This window comes from Rissa tridactyla, chromosome 1 (genome assembly GCF_028500815.1).
Source record: "Rissa tridactyla isolate bRisTri1 chromosome 1, bRisTri1.patW.cur.20221130, whole genome shotgun sequence".
In the NCBI taxonomy this organism is placed as follows: domain Eukaryota; kingdom Metazoa; phylum Chordata; class Aves; order Charadriiformes; family Laridae; genus Rissa; species Rissa tridactyla.
Window position 1 is genome coordinate 47819259 of NC_071466.1, and position 15952 is coordinate 47835210.

At 42.9% G+C, this 15952-nt stretch overlaps 1 protein-coding gene across 7 annotated transcripts in view; it reads right to left on the reverse strand.

Moving 5' to 3' along the window:
* KLF12 (KLF transcription factor 12) overlaps positions 1-15952 on the reverse strand; it is a 255540-nt gene that overhangs the window by 141558 nt on the left and 98030 nt on the right. For 5 of the 7 annotated variants that reach the window (XM_054188503.1, XM_054188505.1, XM_054188500.1 and 2 more), the window contains one exon: positions 12979-13068. The exons of the other annotated variants lie outside the window; for them this stretch is intronic. In XM_054188503.1, coding sequence (XP_054044478.1) covers positions 12979-13068 — 90 coding nt within the window. The remainder of the gene's footprint in view (positions 1-12978; positions 13069-15952) is intronic. 7 annotated transcript variants of the gene reach the window in all.

Genomic DNA, 15952 nt, shown 5'->3' on the forward strand with positions numbered 1-15952 from the left:
CCGTGGTAATCAGTGGTAGCTTTGCTGCAATGACCTTTAAGTAATGGAGGTTGAAACCCTGAGGAGAGTGAGGAAAGACAGACAGTGACAGAGACCTAGTCAGATTGATCCAGACCCTCGACTATAAAAGAGCAGAAGTTTTCAGGGAACTAAGTGGGATCCCATGGGAGGTAGCTCTAAAAGGGCCAAAGAGCACAGGAAAACTGGAAGATCTTGAAGGACAAAGTGCAAGGCTACTGCACCCCGCTACTCAGAAAAGCAAGAAGTATCAAGAGACCAGTTTGGCAGATGTGGAACATGTGATGGAGCTCCAGTGCAAAAAGGAAGTACAGCAGGAGGAGCAAGCATGGACAGCATATGAAGTATGAACACCGAAATATCGTGCAAGGATGGTGTCAGGAAAGCCAAAGCTCAGATGGAGTTCAGATTTGCAGGGAAGATCAAAGGCAACAACAAAAGCTTCTAGCAGTATGTTAGAAGTAAAAGGCTGGACAAGGCAAATGTGGGTCCGTGACTAAATGGGGCGGGTAAGTTACTGACAGCAAACACTGATAAGGCCAAGGTACTCCATTGTCTTCTCTGCATCAGCCTTCACCAGCACGGCCTTCATGCTTAGAGACAGGGTTCAAGGAGCAGAACCACCAGACATGAATGAGGACCAAGTCCCACGGATTACCTGAGAGGATTCAACCTACACAAGCCCATGGGATCCATCTGGCTGCATCCACAGCTGCTGAGAGAGCTAGTAATGTCTTTGTAGCACCCTTCTCTACCATGCTTGCAAGGTTCTTGAAACCACGGGAGATCCCTGATAGCTAGAAGAAAGCAAATTCTCCTATTCAGAGAAGTCCAAAAGGGCGATCTGGGGCACTATAGATCAGTCACAGTCCATGGAAAAGTCACGGAGCGAGTCCTCTGGGAACAGACTTCTGGGTGCTGTGAAGGAGGAGAAGGTGCCTGGGAAGAGTCAGCATGGATTTCGCCCATGGTGAAGCATTTGATATCGCTAATGGTGCCCAATCCTACCTTTACTTCCTCAGTCAACAGCTGTCGCTCCTCACCAAGAATTCCCTGTTCCACAGTGCAAAACAGGAGTTCATGATTAATCTTTTATCAGTTTACACCTCCCTGTTCACAAACAGCTACTCAGTATTATTATCCAGCTTTGGAGCCCTCAGCACAAGGACATGGACCTGTTGAAGCAAGTCCAGAGGAGGGCCACGAAGATGATCCAAGGGCTGGAGCATCTCTTCTATGAAGACAGGCTGAGAGAGTTGGGGTTGTTCAGCCTGGAGAAGAGAAGGCTTCAGGGGAGACCTTAGAGCAGCCTTCCAGTACTTAAAGCGGGTCTACAAGAAAGCTGGAGACGGACTTTTTACAAGGGCATGTAGTGATAGGACAAGAGGTAATGGCTTCAAACTGGAAGAGGGTAGATTCAAATTAGACATCAGGAAGAAGTTTTGCACTATGAGGGTGGTGAGGCACTGGAACAGGTTGCCCAGGGAAGTTGTGGATGCCCCACACCTGGAAGTGTTCAAGGCCAGGCTGGATGGGCCTTTGACCAACCTAGTCTAGTGGGAGGTGTCCCTGCCCATGGCTGGGGGGTGGGGACTAGGTGATCTTTAAGGTCCCTTCCAACTCAAACCATTCTATGATTCTATTAGAAGAGCAAAACCACCAGAGAAATCCAGAAAAGGGGACAAGGAAACATTTACGGCCACCAAGCACCCAGCACTAGAGAGCTATCAGAATACCACCAGTCAGAATACAACCAGGCTGTATCCAAAACGTCTATCTGGCAGAAAACTATCAAAGAAAGTGGTAAATTATGTGGAAAGGCACGTGCAGAATTAAAAACATAACCCAGCATATCTGTAATCCAGATAGGAGGGGGTGATGCTGCTGTCTTCCAAGGACAAACTGACATGACTGCTATGGAATTTCCAGTAACTCACCTACAGCAATGACGTAAGGTCCACACGCAGCATCGTAGATCAAGATCAAATCCTAAGTCAGTGCCTTGGTGTTAATATTGATCTCTACTGTGAATTATGAAAGTAGGAAACAGGCCACAAACACTGCTGCAGCAGCCTACGGAGGTGGGACATGGGTGGCACTCACGTGGCTGGTGTTCCCTCAAGGAACAAGGGGAGTGGAGGCATTTGGGAGAAGGCAGGGCTGGAGAGCCTTTCCGTGAACGAGTCTCACTTGGGAAGACCTGCCCGTCCTCCCTCCGTTGTGTCTCCGGCGCCTCTCCTCCTCCTCCCTGCCTACCCCAAAGAGCTGGGACTCCATTGCAGGGGTGGCCAGCATGGAGCTGCCATGGGCTTCACCATCCTCATCTGCCTGAGCTCTGTGCTCGGGCAATGGCAAGCACAGGCAGCGACCTGCGCAGGCAGGGGAGGACGAACACCACCTTTCGTTGCTGTTGGCTTTTTCTGCCCATGGTTCCTATGATTTTCTGGTGTGATTAAGCGATGCAACCAAGCAATAACAACATTTGTAAAAGGATGTCTGTGAAAGCAGATGCCCCTAAATAACAGTTTATTAAATACTCAGCCTCCCAGCGTGAAACAAAGGGGGTGAGGGGGGTGAAGAAAGAGAATTAAAAAAAAAATAAAATAAAGAAAACAGGATCCTTAAAGTAATTTATGTAAGGGTTCATCTCCACAGGGAGAAATAAGGAAAAAAAGCCAATAATGCTAAAAAATATACAGCTCTTTCAGTACTTCTCAGCAGGATACAGAACAAGAGTAAAATATACATTAAGAAGACTGTTTATAAGTCAACCTCAAATAGAAGAGCTAAGAGAACACCAGCAAACAAGTGAAAACCAGAAGTAAATCCTTCTCATAACAAACAACAAAGATTAAAATAATTTTGGTACTATCATAACACAGTGGCTTTTGTCTCATGCTGCTGAAATGTTCTGTGATACTTTAAATTATTGAGTTATATTGGCTTATGCTTATTTTTTTCTTAAGCTAGCCAGTATATAATAAAAATATAGTAACAACACACACTTACACAATACTTCTCATTTCAAGTATCTCAGTGTCCTTAAAGAAATAAAGTATAGCAATTATCCAAGTGAGAACCAGGAATACAGAAAGATTTCACTTCACCCTGAGCCAAAACAAAGGGAAAGGACGAGAGCTCAGACATTTCCATTTCTCTCATAGCAGTGTGCCCTGTTGATCAAAACACACACCACCATAACAAAGTGATTACTCTAATGAGCATTAAAAAAAAAAATAAAATCAATTAAATTCACAGGTAAGCAAAAGAAGATGAAATATAATGATTAACTTTTCTCCTAGTGAAATGATTTAAAGATTTTGCGGTTCACAATTATTTCACTGAGACTTTTCAATGGAAAACATTTTAAATAAGGAACTCTGAACCATGAAGGAGTTACCGTGCATCAGCAGGTCTGCACTACCCACCTATATACATAATCACACGCGGAGGTAAACGTGAGGTAATTCAAGGTAGCTTTCTTATTAATAAAAGACGGATTACCTAGCTCACCTTCACCGGTTTCTCCATAGGAACAGAAGGACTACGTTCACTTGGAACCTATTGAATTTCACTGCAGTTGCAACCTGAATTAAACTTCAGATGCCCTACCAGGTAAGTCACCAGAGCAGAAGCGTAACTGCTTTTTAGATGCCAATAATCGTTTTGCATGAAGTCTAAAACTCACACTACTGTATCTTAGAATTGCACTACATTGTGATATGGAAAAACAGAGACCCGTGTTGAGTTTCAATCCAGAAGTGCAAGAGGATTTTACTCCGCTCTCGTGAGACCCCACCTGGAGTACTGTGTCCAGCTTTGGAGTCCCCAACACGAGGAGGACATGGACCTGTTGGAATGGGTCCAGAGGAGGGCCACGAAGGTGATCCGAGGGCTGGTGCACCTCTCCTATGAAGACAGGCTGAGAGAGTTGGGGCTGTTCAGCCTGGAGAAGAGAAGGCTCCGGGGAGACCTTGTAGCAGCCTTCCAGTATATAAAGGGACTCTATGAGGGAGTGTAGTGATAGGACAAGGGGTAACAGTTTTAAACTGAAAGAGGGGAGATTTAGATTAGACATTAGGAAGAAATTCTTTACTGTGAGGGTGGTGAGACACTGGCACAGGCTGCCCAGAGAAGTTGTGGATTCCCCATCCCTGGAAGTGTTCAAGACCAGGCTGGATGGGGCTTTGAGCAGCCTGGTCTAGTGGGAGGTGTCCCTGCCCATGGCAGGGTGGTTGGAACTAGATGATCTTTAAGGTCCCTTCCAACTCAAACCATTCTATGATTCTGTGATTTTAGGCTCCAGTGCTGTATACCAGCCAATACGTGGCACGCTCTGCGCTCCCGTGACTATAGCGTTAATACCTTTATGTCAGGATACAAAGAGCAAAAATCCATGCCTCGCTGCTTCCTCAATTAGGATTGCAAACTAGATCAAAATTACAGTTAAGCTGTGGATATTGGATTCCCAAAAGAAAAAGAACTTGGAGCACACATACCAGTCATCAGAACTGGGGTTATCAGGCGGAATGATGTAAGTGCAGATATTTGGATGGTTGAAAATTTTTCTTACTCTTTTTTTTACTTTTTCAACAATTTTTTAATACAGTAAAGGAAATGTTAACCTTTCACATCTCAAACAATTTTCAACCCAAGATGTGGATTTAGAAATTCACAGTAACCAACAGATATACAGCTGGTGTGTACCATGCTTGTTTTTCTTTATGGCTAGAGTTTCTCAGCTGAATAAATCTTCCATGAGATTCCCATCATAAGCTCTGGTAGCAGAGCAAGCTGAGAGGTCATACATCATCAAAGAAGCAGACTAGCTTCAAGGTGAGCTCACGAAATAATTGACTGGGGAGAGAAGGCAACCAAACTATAATCTCACGATGCACTTCAGCACTATGCTCAAATCGAAGGGTTGACTTTCCTTCTCCCAAAGCCAACATTATTTTTTCAGTCCATATAAGCACAAAAAACTGCTATCAATTTATGTATTTAACATACAATATATTGTGTAACTATTGTTTTTCTATGGAACTGTAACAATATTAAGTTATGCTAGTATCACATATTCTCTTTGAAACTCTTCCCAGTCTTGCAGATAAAATATCTACATCCTCAGAAAATCTAATTCTTCAGTAAGTGAAATCATCTTCTTCCTGCCCTTCTATCATTATAGATACGGGAAACCCCTTTCTGGCATGGCACTGTTAGCTAAACACGAGCTGTATGGAGCAGAGACCCTTCTTGGCTTCACTCCTTTTAGACTTGCTACTACATTCCTAATACACATGATCATTATTATCCAAAGATGCCCATTAAAGCAGCGTCTAAACACAACTTCTGACTAATTAAACCAAGATATCCAGGGACCGCACTTTATTTGTATAGTGCCTAGTGCAATGAAGTCCTCACCCACAACCGAAAATCTCCCCGTTCCTACCATACTTATAACAAATGATACCAGAGAGAATAAGGATTACAGTCCCTAAAGAGCTCTCTAACAACCAACTTAACTGCCTAGGAAAGGAAAGCAATGACAGACAACGGTCACTAAATTACATCTCAGAGGATGCGGGATCCTTCTCTTCGTGAGAATTTCAGACAGCTTCATACGTCTTACAACCCCACCTGCATTTTCGATCTGTAAATTCTGTTAACTTGGCAAAAAGGCTGCCTGGCAAGTGTGACAGTGAGTGTGCTGACTGAGCTGTTTAAGCTATCATTTCTTATTAGTCTTAAATCTATTACCTTTCTGTTGCACTTCTGTATGTGATCCCTGGGGAAAAAAATCCCAATAAATAAACCGCACATACAACCATGGTGCAAAAGCCCCTTAGCTCTCTATTCTATATAAGGGCTGACTTCAAAAGGAGTAAGGAACATGTGCAACACTGTAAATACTCAGTATTTGCCAAGGAGACATACCCAAAGTAGGTAGTTTGGGTCCCAGATGTCTCAAGTCATCTCAAGTTCTCACTACAGGCCTTTGACAATAGCAGCACCCACAGTCTTTTTCCCAGCCTTCCCCTCTCCATAGGATAGAAGATATCCATGATTTCCTAATGGTGTGACTGCAGGATGTATACAGCCATTCCCTTTCTCCTGTTGGGTTGGGTTTTCTTGGATCAGTGATCGGTTGACCCAGATCTCCCCGATGTCATTCAGTCACTGGCAATGGATACAGCAGGAATGCCTGGTTGAAAGCAAAGTTGTAGAAGTTGTCTACCTTTTATTCCTTATGCAAGCTTCCATTTAACATGAAACAGCACCCACAGTATTTATCAGCTTGTGGTGCTTCATTTGGCTTAGTGAATCCAACTGCTGTAGCTGTAGTACACCCTTCTGGGATGTCTTGCACCCTTCTGGGTTGCAAGCATGTCCTTCAGCAGAACTCGGGGAATAGAGATGTATCTCTTCAGGTACGTCCCACATGGCTTTGCATCACGCCTTGTAGGTTATGTCCTTAGTGGTCTTTGGGATCAGATCTTGATCTTCTTCTGAAGAATGTGATGTACTTATGACACCGTAAAGCAATTAATGAATCAAATCAGCTGTGTTTCTAATACCTCAAGTTATGTTTCTAACATTCCTCAAGTATCATCTATTTCAAGACGAAGAAAACCAACAGAAAGTAAGAAGGGCTAGTTTCTTTGCAGAAGAGATCGATACAAGTGCACTGTCCATATGCCAATTTTTTCCCCAAATCAGTCATGCTAAACATTAAGTAATGCAGAAAACAAAACCCAATTGAATTATTTGCATGAAGCAGAGATTCATAAATTACAACAGCAAATACTAGAAGTGCTCTTTCTTTTCATAATACAAAGAACGCACAATAAGCTGAACGGATCAACATAAAACAGTTCCCCATATAGTCAAGGAGTAAGCTTTGCTATTGAGACTATTCTCAACTGAATTTCAAGAGGTATTTTTGGAAATCTTTGAAAATAAAACAGATTTCTGTCACTATTACCCAGGCTGAGGTAGAACATGTTTATGTATATAATAACATAAGCACGGATGGCATTCTTCAGACATGAGACGACAAGATAATGTGACTGGAGACAAAAGACACCGAGAACAATATTGGCTTGTTAAAGGGTTTTGTCATTTTGGTCATTCTTTTCACAATTCAACCATAATAAGGCATGGGAATGGAGATGTATCAAGCAGAATTAGGAGGTGAATTCAGAATAAGATATATAACCTTCAAATAATGATTTAAGGGGACAAAACGCAGGCACAGGAATCGGTGAGATTGCAGATTTGGAAACAAAAAGGCTGATGAAAATTATAGGTCCATTATTCTCTGTATTTGAAGATCAACTGTGGGACATAAGTCCCACATTCATAGCTCCTTTTAACAAAAGCTTATGGCCCGACTCCACAAATACTTGAGGAAGTGTAACTTCATATGTCTAAGTCAGACACATTTACCAGGTTCTAGAAACAAATTCACTGCCCAGTCTGTATTACCATTTAAATTAATCCATCCTCTGTACAGTTTTAGAATGAGGAGCATTACTTTTCAAAATAGTTTTTGGCACAGCCAAGGAATGAAGATTTTTTCCTGCTGAAGTACCCCACCTTCACCTACATGGGGAGGGACCACCTTCTTCACGTCCTTCTCTGAAGCTGGTTACTGACATACAAAGATTTTACTGCAGACAAAAAAGATCTAAAGCTGTAGGTCACTGGAGGATATTAAATGATAAGCAAATTCACGTTTCTAAAGTAATTCTACCAATTTATTAGCAATGCTAGCTCCTGTTCCACAGTAGGGGAGATAATAATGAAGCCTTGTTAAAGGGCAATGCGATATCTTTTATGTAATGCCTTTTTTTCATTTGTGATAAAGTCATTAAAGCAGCACTGTGTCTTCTTGAAGCCTCAAACAATAGTCTGCATTAAATCTCCTGTGCAAAATTAAGGACAGTAGTTCACTGGAAAAATAAGCATCTGTTCTTGCTAACGCTGATGGCCTTCTAGAAATCATTAAACTATTCCAAATGGGCGATGATAAAACAAAGCGGAACTGTTTTAACTTTTTCCAAAGCAAAGAGAAAATCCATTTTCCTTGTAAATATTTCTTTGTTCCAAATTTGCCCAGTAACCTATAACTCATAAGGCACATCTCCCTTACGGGCTGCCTAAATCCCGTTCTCCCGCAGTCACCTAGCTTGAACTCAGTGCCTTTTAGACCCAGGCTGGTAAAGGTTTTCCTTCACTGCATCAACGCAGGCTGTAGCTCCTGAGTCCTGCCCACCTCCCCACTAGTCACAGGCTCAAAGGAGCCGGTGTGTGGGGCACAGGCATCAGCCCCAATTTCCTTTCGGCCTCAGCCAGAGGTTGGGCTGGTTTGCAGTGGGAGTAGGCTCACATAGCTTCATTCTCCCGTGGCTACGCTAAAGTTTCAGCTGGACTACACTGTCTTCGTTCTCTTACTTCTTCTGCTGTATTGCATCTTAAATCCACCTTTGCTTGCTCTAGATACGTAACACTTCTGCAGAGTAAGGACTGAGATGCTATTTAAGAATACTTCTTAAAAACTTTTCAGAGGTGTCAGCCCAGGTTTGGACACAGAGCACCCAAACACAGCGCAAGACACAGACGAATCGTGAAACAAAACAAAACAAAACATCTCCTAACAAGAAAGTTAAAGATCCTGGAGGTCAAACACAGATGGTAGAGAAGAACCTTACATTATACTTAACCTCTCCTGCAAAAAGACCGAGACTCCAATAGGAAAACCAAATGCAACATGGGAATATAATGGACTGACCGCTTGGCTTGGTATCCAAATACAGCAGAAAATGCTAGTCTTGGCTCAATGATTTGCTTTGTCCTGGTTCTCATCTACATCGTGGGTGACTTCTACTACCACCACCACCACATGTAGTCAAGAGATAACACGTGGTGAAGACCAGGCTACCCACGGCAGCTCAGGGAAGATGAATTCCTGATGAAATGTACACGGCCAGACGATGCCTATTTCACTGTAGCCAAATGCCACAAAAGGTAAGTGAAGAACCAACTTAAGGTTAAAAGCTGGTATCGTTTGTATAAAATCTTCTTTTTCCTCCTATTGTGCTTCCATTTTGGTGGAGTAGGTGTAAAAAGAAGGGGAATGTTACTTCTTTCTGAGCTTTTTATTTCTATGTTGTCAAGTTACTGCAATGACCATCATTCACTTTACCAAGGTTGCTAAGTGGTGGTATTTTCTGCTGCTCAAGTCAATAGGTTGGTGGGTTAGTAGTTCACAAACTATAAGGAGACATGTGATTTCAAAAAAAGGCTTTTAATAAGGTCCTAGGATAAACACATATTGTTTAATCATTAAACTCATCAAATTATGAAATAAATTGAAACCTCGCAGTAAAAATGGACTCAAATGCGGTGATCATGTCATCTGCTGAACTAATCCACCAAGCCAGCATCGTACACATAACATCATTATGACAATTCCCACCTAAAGCAGGGATGTAGGCATTTCTCTCACCTCCTTGTGGTCTTGGCGCCAAACTCGGAATCATGGAGGTTCCTTCTGGCCCCCGCTCTTTGCCAGTAATTCAGCACTGGCACCAAGCGACTGACTCCTGAGAAAATCTCCGCACCTTTGCCTCACCTCCAGCAGTAAAGCACAGGACACCATAGGAACTCGAAGGCGACGAGGCGCATGGACACCCGGAGCGGGCTTTGACCCAGCATCAGCCTGCCACCCCCCCCAGCAAACACGCTTGCCTCCACCAACAACTGCCCAGGGTGCAAACCCAGACTACCAGACACTACCCAGACTCTACTGGCTGCTGTCTCATCAGGCCAAAATGCAGGAGCCAGGACAGCGGGGAAGATGGTGGGATGGATGTCCTACACAGTACTGCATGCATGCATGGCCAAACAATATCCACATTCCCCCAGCAAGGTCCTTTCTGTGCATCCCACCTTGGAAGTCATGAACCACAAAGGACCACTAATCAAGGCACAACTACTGAGAAGACACCCTTTCTGGCTGACACATTCACATGCCCTGCAGGAAAGTGTTCAACATCCGTACAAGAAGTAGGCACATATCCTTGGAACCCACAATTAATTTAATCTTGATTTCAATAAAGTTTTGCAGCAATTGCCTTGTGAAAACCCATCACCATTAACACAGAAGACCCACTAAGACTGGGCTGCTTAGCTACCACATGTGACAGTCTCCCACACTGCAACAGCAACCTGAGGAGCAACACCCCTTGCTTCAGCACACATTGTACAGCCTGGCCCCAAAAGGGCTAAGCGAGATCATCACACAGCACCACAAGGGAATTTTTCTGTTGTCACTGGAAAGGGCTGAGTGCTGATGCTAGATAAATTCAGATTAAAAATTAGGTGCATGCTTTCACAACAAGAACGGGTAACGACTAGCGTAGCTGTGGGAGGTTCTTCACCATGATCGGTTTTAAAAGCAAGAAGATGGGAAAACTGGGCTCAGACTTAACAGGAGACAACTCAAAGTGGTCCCATAACCCTTCTCAGGCAAAAGATCAGATGATACCATCTCAGCTCCTACAAAGCCTCATTAGTGAAGTATGGCAACCCAGTGCACTCTGGTCTGATCGCTCAGCGCTCACCACCACGGTGAAGGGCCACTGGTGCTCCAGACTCTGTTGGTTTCACTCCTCCACAAGTGACACAACCTTCAGGACAGCCCTAACCACAGATGAAACTTTCTTTTCATAACCCTCGAACCATGTCTCACTTTCGCCCTTGCAGCAAAGCTAAAGCCAATAGCAGATACCAAGCAGGAACAGCAAAAACCCCAGCTCCCTTCCTACAGGTTTTGGAAAAGTTCGCCTAGTCTTGTCTAGCGTTGTACATCCTAGGTGATGAAGCTTTGGCCACTACCTTCAGAAGACTCGAAAGGCCGTCTTAGTTTGCAAACTTTCAAAGTAGAAATCATGTCTCCCTGTATACGCATACACATATGGAGGTGCAACTCCAGGGACTTCGGGCACTATAATAGCACAAACAGACACCACAATTTCAAATTCATACTACTTGGATCACACTTTAGTTCCCACTCTGTATTTCCCAGTTATGATATTCATCTTTCCAAACAGCTCAATGTGCTGTTTTCGGTAATCACATCCTTCAAACACTTGTCCCTGTTATGTCTACCAACATCTACATATTCAAAACAGTCTCTGAAGCACATGCTAAACATCTGTTTCAACCACCTTTCTCTTTGGAGTTTAAGCCGTTTGCTGGAAAATTGCCATCCTAACGGCTAGCTCCTCTGTTAGTGAACTGGAGAATTCATTTTGTATTTATTGATTGTTCCCTAATGAAGAGTCATAAAGGTGCCAGAGACTCTTGACCAGACACTACTTAATTAGTACCAAAGTGCATAAAATCCCAAATCAAACCAAGCTCTTTGTTCAACAGCTCAGTCACTGGAAAAGAAAAAGATGACATCATCTTCTGCTTACACAGAAGTCCCTAAAATTTTATTAAAAAAACCCTAAGGAAATTAAAAAGCTATATAAATTGTTCATTTCCTTCCAGTTCCTAAGACACCAAATATGTCTTCCAGAATCAAATCACACTTTGCTAAAGGAAGTATTCTTCATAAAGGACCCAGCAATATGCATCATGCATGGAATTTATTTTAAACTAGACAAAGGCAAATACCAATAAAACATTTGTCTTGTGAACAATATAAAGTTTTGTTACAAACAAAGGCATAATGCAAAGCATCCAGAAAGTATTAAAGTTTACCTCTAATGGATCTGTCTTTTCGACATCATGGCTCGTACAATAGTCCAACTTTTATCTTCCCTCAAACTACGCTGTATTGGAGTATTTTCAGAGGCTACTTGCTCTCAAGAAGGCAGAGATGAGCAAGAACTCCATTAAACTGCAAGGTGGTTTTTTTTCCTCTCAAATTTAAAGCCTCAAAAACATCCTGAATAACTGATATCTCCTTGTAAGTCTTTCAAATTAAGTCATCTTGAAAGTTAATTCCCTCTCTTCCATATCATTTAAATTCTCAGTTAAATAATTGAGAAAATAGCAGGAAGGAAAAAAGTCAACTACCAGAAGGAGGGAAAAGCATTGCTGCTTCTATTAGGCTCTCTGCTTGTTGAACGCATCTGTCTCCAGAGCAGTAAGGTGGCTTGGATTCTTTGGGATAACGGAAGAGGCACACAAGGAAATAAAGATTCATGATAACACAGAATCCATTAAACACAAACCCCCTCATAGTAATCTACAATCCCTGATGTAATTATTACCACATAAGCAAGAAAATACCCTTAATATGTCCAAAACCACAATCTTCTGTTTTCCTAAAAACTACCACTGCGATGCCAAACACTCATTCTGCAAAAAATTCAAAATCCTCTTCATGATCCCTGTCCTGTATTCACCAGCTGACGTGAGACCAGCGTTAACCATCTGAAGTTTCTAACTGTCTTACCATCATGACAAATAAGCATATTCCACAACAAATGGAGAAGGTTTGCCCAAAGAGAAAACGGAGTAGGACAAGCATATAAAGGACGAAACTACCACAGTGAGGCAAATATCCCGGGACAGCAAAATAGCAAACATACGCACGGGCTTCTCAGGCATACGATGCTATACCATAATCCATTAGTGTTTCCTGGTTTTTTTTTTTAAACTGCACCTTTTTTTATAACCGTAAAATTACACCAACAGCATCTCATCTGTCCCATACAATTTCAGTAAGTCTTCTGCAGAGTTTTGTTTTGTGCTCCCAAGCAGATGAGACTAGATGCTCACTGCTATGTCTCCCAAGACAATGAGCTCCAAAACGGTAAAAAATGGAAGAAAAACATAGAGAAGAAACCAACACTCCGATGAGAGGGACAGCTAATCACAGAGAAGTTCTGGAAGGGTCACCATCGCGCTGCAGAGTGAAGTTGCATAAAAACCTCTGCTTACCCCTTGCTCGGATTCCAGCAGCTCTGTTTTGACTCTGACTGCCGGCATCCCATCAAGCATTAACATTCTGTTCTCAAAGGCGCTGATGTCCTAAGGCAAATAAAGGAAAAGGTTAATCAAAAAAGTGACGAAAAACACTTGGCTTAATTCACTGGTTTAGTTCTACGATATTGTAGAAACAAGTAAGTTTCTTTTAGTGGAAATAACAGTTAGCAAAGATGTATTATTAATTTCAAGGAGTAGCTACCAAGTTACTACTTCTGTTAAAACAGTAAGTTATACTTTCACTTATCCTTAAAAGAGAACTAAGTCTTTTTAAGCAACACGGGAAAACTGTCTCCAATTACGATTTTTTAATTTGAAATTAATCACGCAGATGCACGTATATGAATTCCTTGCTTTGGAACTGGAAAGAAGAGCATTGATGTCAAACAGCTTCAGGTTTTTGGCAGCATACTTAAGATATATTTGATTTCAATCAAAACATTGGTACTTCTGTATTTCCTAGAGAAAGCACACACTTGAATTCAGAGGAGTTATAGCGAAGGTCTGTACACGCACACACACTATAAATCTACACACATCAACAACTCCTAGGATTTTGTATCATTCATTATCTTGTAAAGCTATCAGCGTTTGTTTTCAGTTGAAAGTGGTTACCTATATGAAACTTTGGATTAACAGGTTGCCCAGAGGGGTTGTGAACTCTCCATCCTTGGAGATACTCAAAAACTGTCTGGACATGGTCCAGCGTGCTCTAGGTGACCCTGCTCGAGTAGGGGGGTTGGACAAGGTGACCTCTGGAGGTCCCTTCCAACTCAGTCATTCGGTGATTCTGTGTGGTTTGTCAATGAAAATCTCCACGCACTCACCTCTGACACAAAGGAAATTTGAAAAGCATGTTAAAAACATATGTTGTCCTTGTGGTAATGGGCCATATACACCGAGAGCTGTGATCTGAAGTGAGGTTTGCAGAGCTGTGCTTCCCTGAATCAACATCCCTGCTCTGAGTGTCTCATCCCACTGCTGCCAGAGCAGCTGATGGAAGAGATGCAAAAACAACCTCTTGTGCCTTCATTTCAGACGCTACTTCAGCCCGAGTCAATTTTCTATTCCTGCCAAGGCTCAAGGCTGGTGTTTGAAAGCTAGCCCCTTCAGCTGCCATTTAGTTTGGACAACATGGAAAGAATAAAAGACATTTTATCCCCCGAGCTAGAATCTGACCTTACAAATCCAGACAACTTGGTCAGCGGTATAGAAACTGGAAGACGTCACAGCTATTCTTCAAATAGCGAAACTACAGCATGTACCGCTTCTCAGTGACTCATTCACAGTCACTTACTTATCTGCAGCCCCGTCTGGAAGGCAGCGCTCGAGACTCGAAACTCACCTCCACTTTAACCGTTACCTCGTGGTCCTCAATAACCGCACTGTAATGGACAAAACGCTCTCCCCGTGTTTCACGGGCAGCAGACCTGTTCAGTGCTGCACAGCGCCGTTATTCATAAGGTGTATGTTCATAGCCCTTTTTCTTATCATGGCTCCTTCAGGGGAATTTTAAGAAAAATGGTCTATCCTAATGGAGCTTCCAAAATGCATTTTAAAAACTTAAATTACTTTAGACTTCCCCCCCCCCCCAATTAATGCACCCCATCCCAGGATCTTAATTTTCAGGGTTCTAAGTATTGCAGCAACTGTTGGGGTTTTTTTGTATACTCCCTTTACTTTACTGTAATTTAAATAACGTGCTAAAAAGCAGGGAAACCAATACGCCCATGCTCCAACATGGTGCCACAGGCAGAGCAAATGACCTGCTTAAAATCCCCGCCGCCCTCCCTTTGAACCCCATGTGTTACAGCGCACAGAGCTGCGGTCTGATACCACAGGGCAGGCAGGAACTCGATGGTAAAGCAGATAAGCAAAGGCAACACCAAATGCAATCTCTGTTTGGTTGTTGTTTTTTTTTCCCCCTTAAAAAGTTGTTTTAGCTAGTTCACAAAAAGCTCTAAATGCCCAAGTTAGAAAATTTCAGATCAAACAAGTGATTTTCAGCAGAACACCTCTGCATTCAAACGTGTGAATGAAGATGAGTCAAGGTGTTGGGATGTCCTGGTCCATGCCATGCTACCGCTGTGTATCTACCGTATTTTAAGCTTGACGCAACAGGAAGAAGATAAAAAAAAATAAAAATGCTCTTCCTATGTCTTCTCAGCAACTTATTTTGTGCACCTTGATCTATAGCCAGTGTAAGAGGCGCAAGGTGGGGAAAGAGCAGGAGGGACTCCGATGCCATGAAACAGCTGGCGGAAAGGCTTCCAGGCTTTACATCCCTCTTCCCAGCAAGGGCGGTGCACTGTTTACTTATCAGAAGCAGATGCCGGGTGTCACCGAGCTCCAGTGGTTTGGATGTGGTTCGGGGTGGAGCGAGAGCAGGAGCCAGCCTGGCATTCCTGGCTCCCCCCGCCTCCCAGAGCCTATTCCGCAAGCGGCGAGGTCCCTCTCCCTCCTTGATTTATGGGCGGCACAGTTGAGTTTTACAGCAAGATCAGGAATATACCATCATCAAGCATCCCTTAGGCTGTTTAGCTGGTAGACAAAGAAGGATGAGCTGATATTGCTTCGCGTCCCTGAGGAGGTCTTACCCGCCTGAGCGAAGGGACGAGGCCGGCTTGCGCGGGCAGGAGGAGGGGGGAAGACAAAGCGCCACCGAGGAAAGGCAGGTTTAATGAACTGTTCGAATCTGATTAGAGGCTAATGTCCCTTTTAGTGCTTTGTACCAATTTACAGCTGATATACTTGAACCATTTTTCCCCACCGGCTGTGATAAACTCATTAGTTTTAAAAATGCAAGCTAACCAGAGCCTTTGAAGTTTAAAACTGATAAATCATGAAAACCTGACTAGTTCATGTACCATTTAACACATTTACATTTAACTAAATTTTCACAGCGCTCACTTCCCCTTTTGTTCTCTAA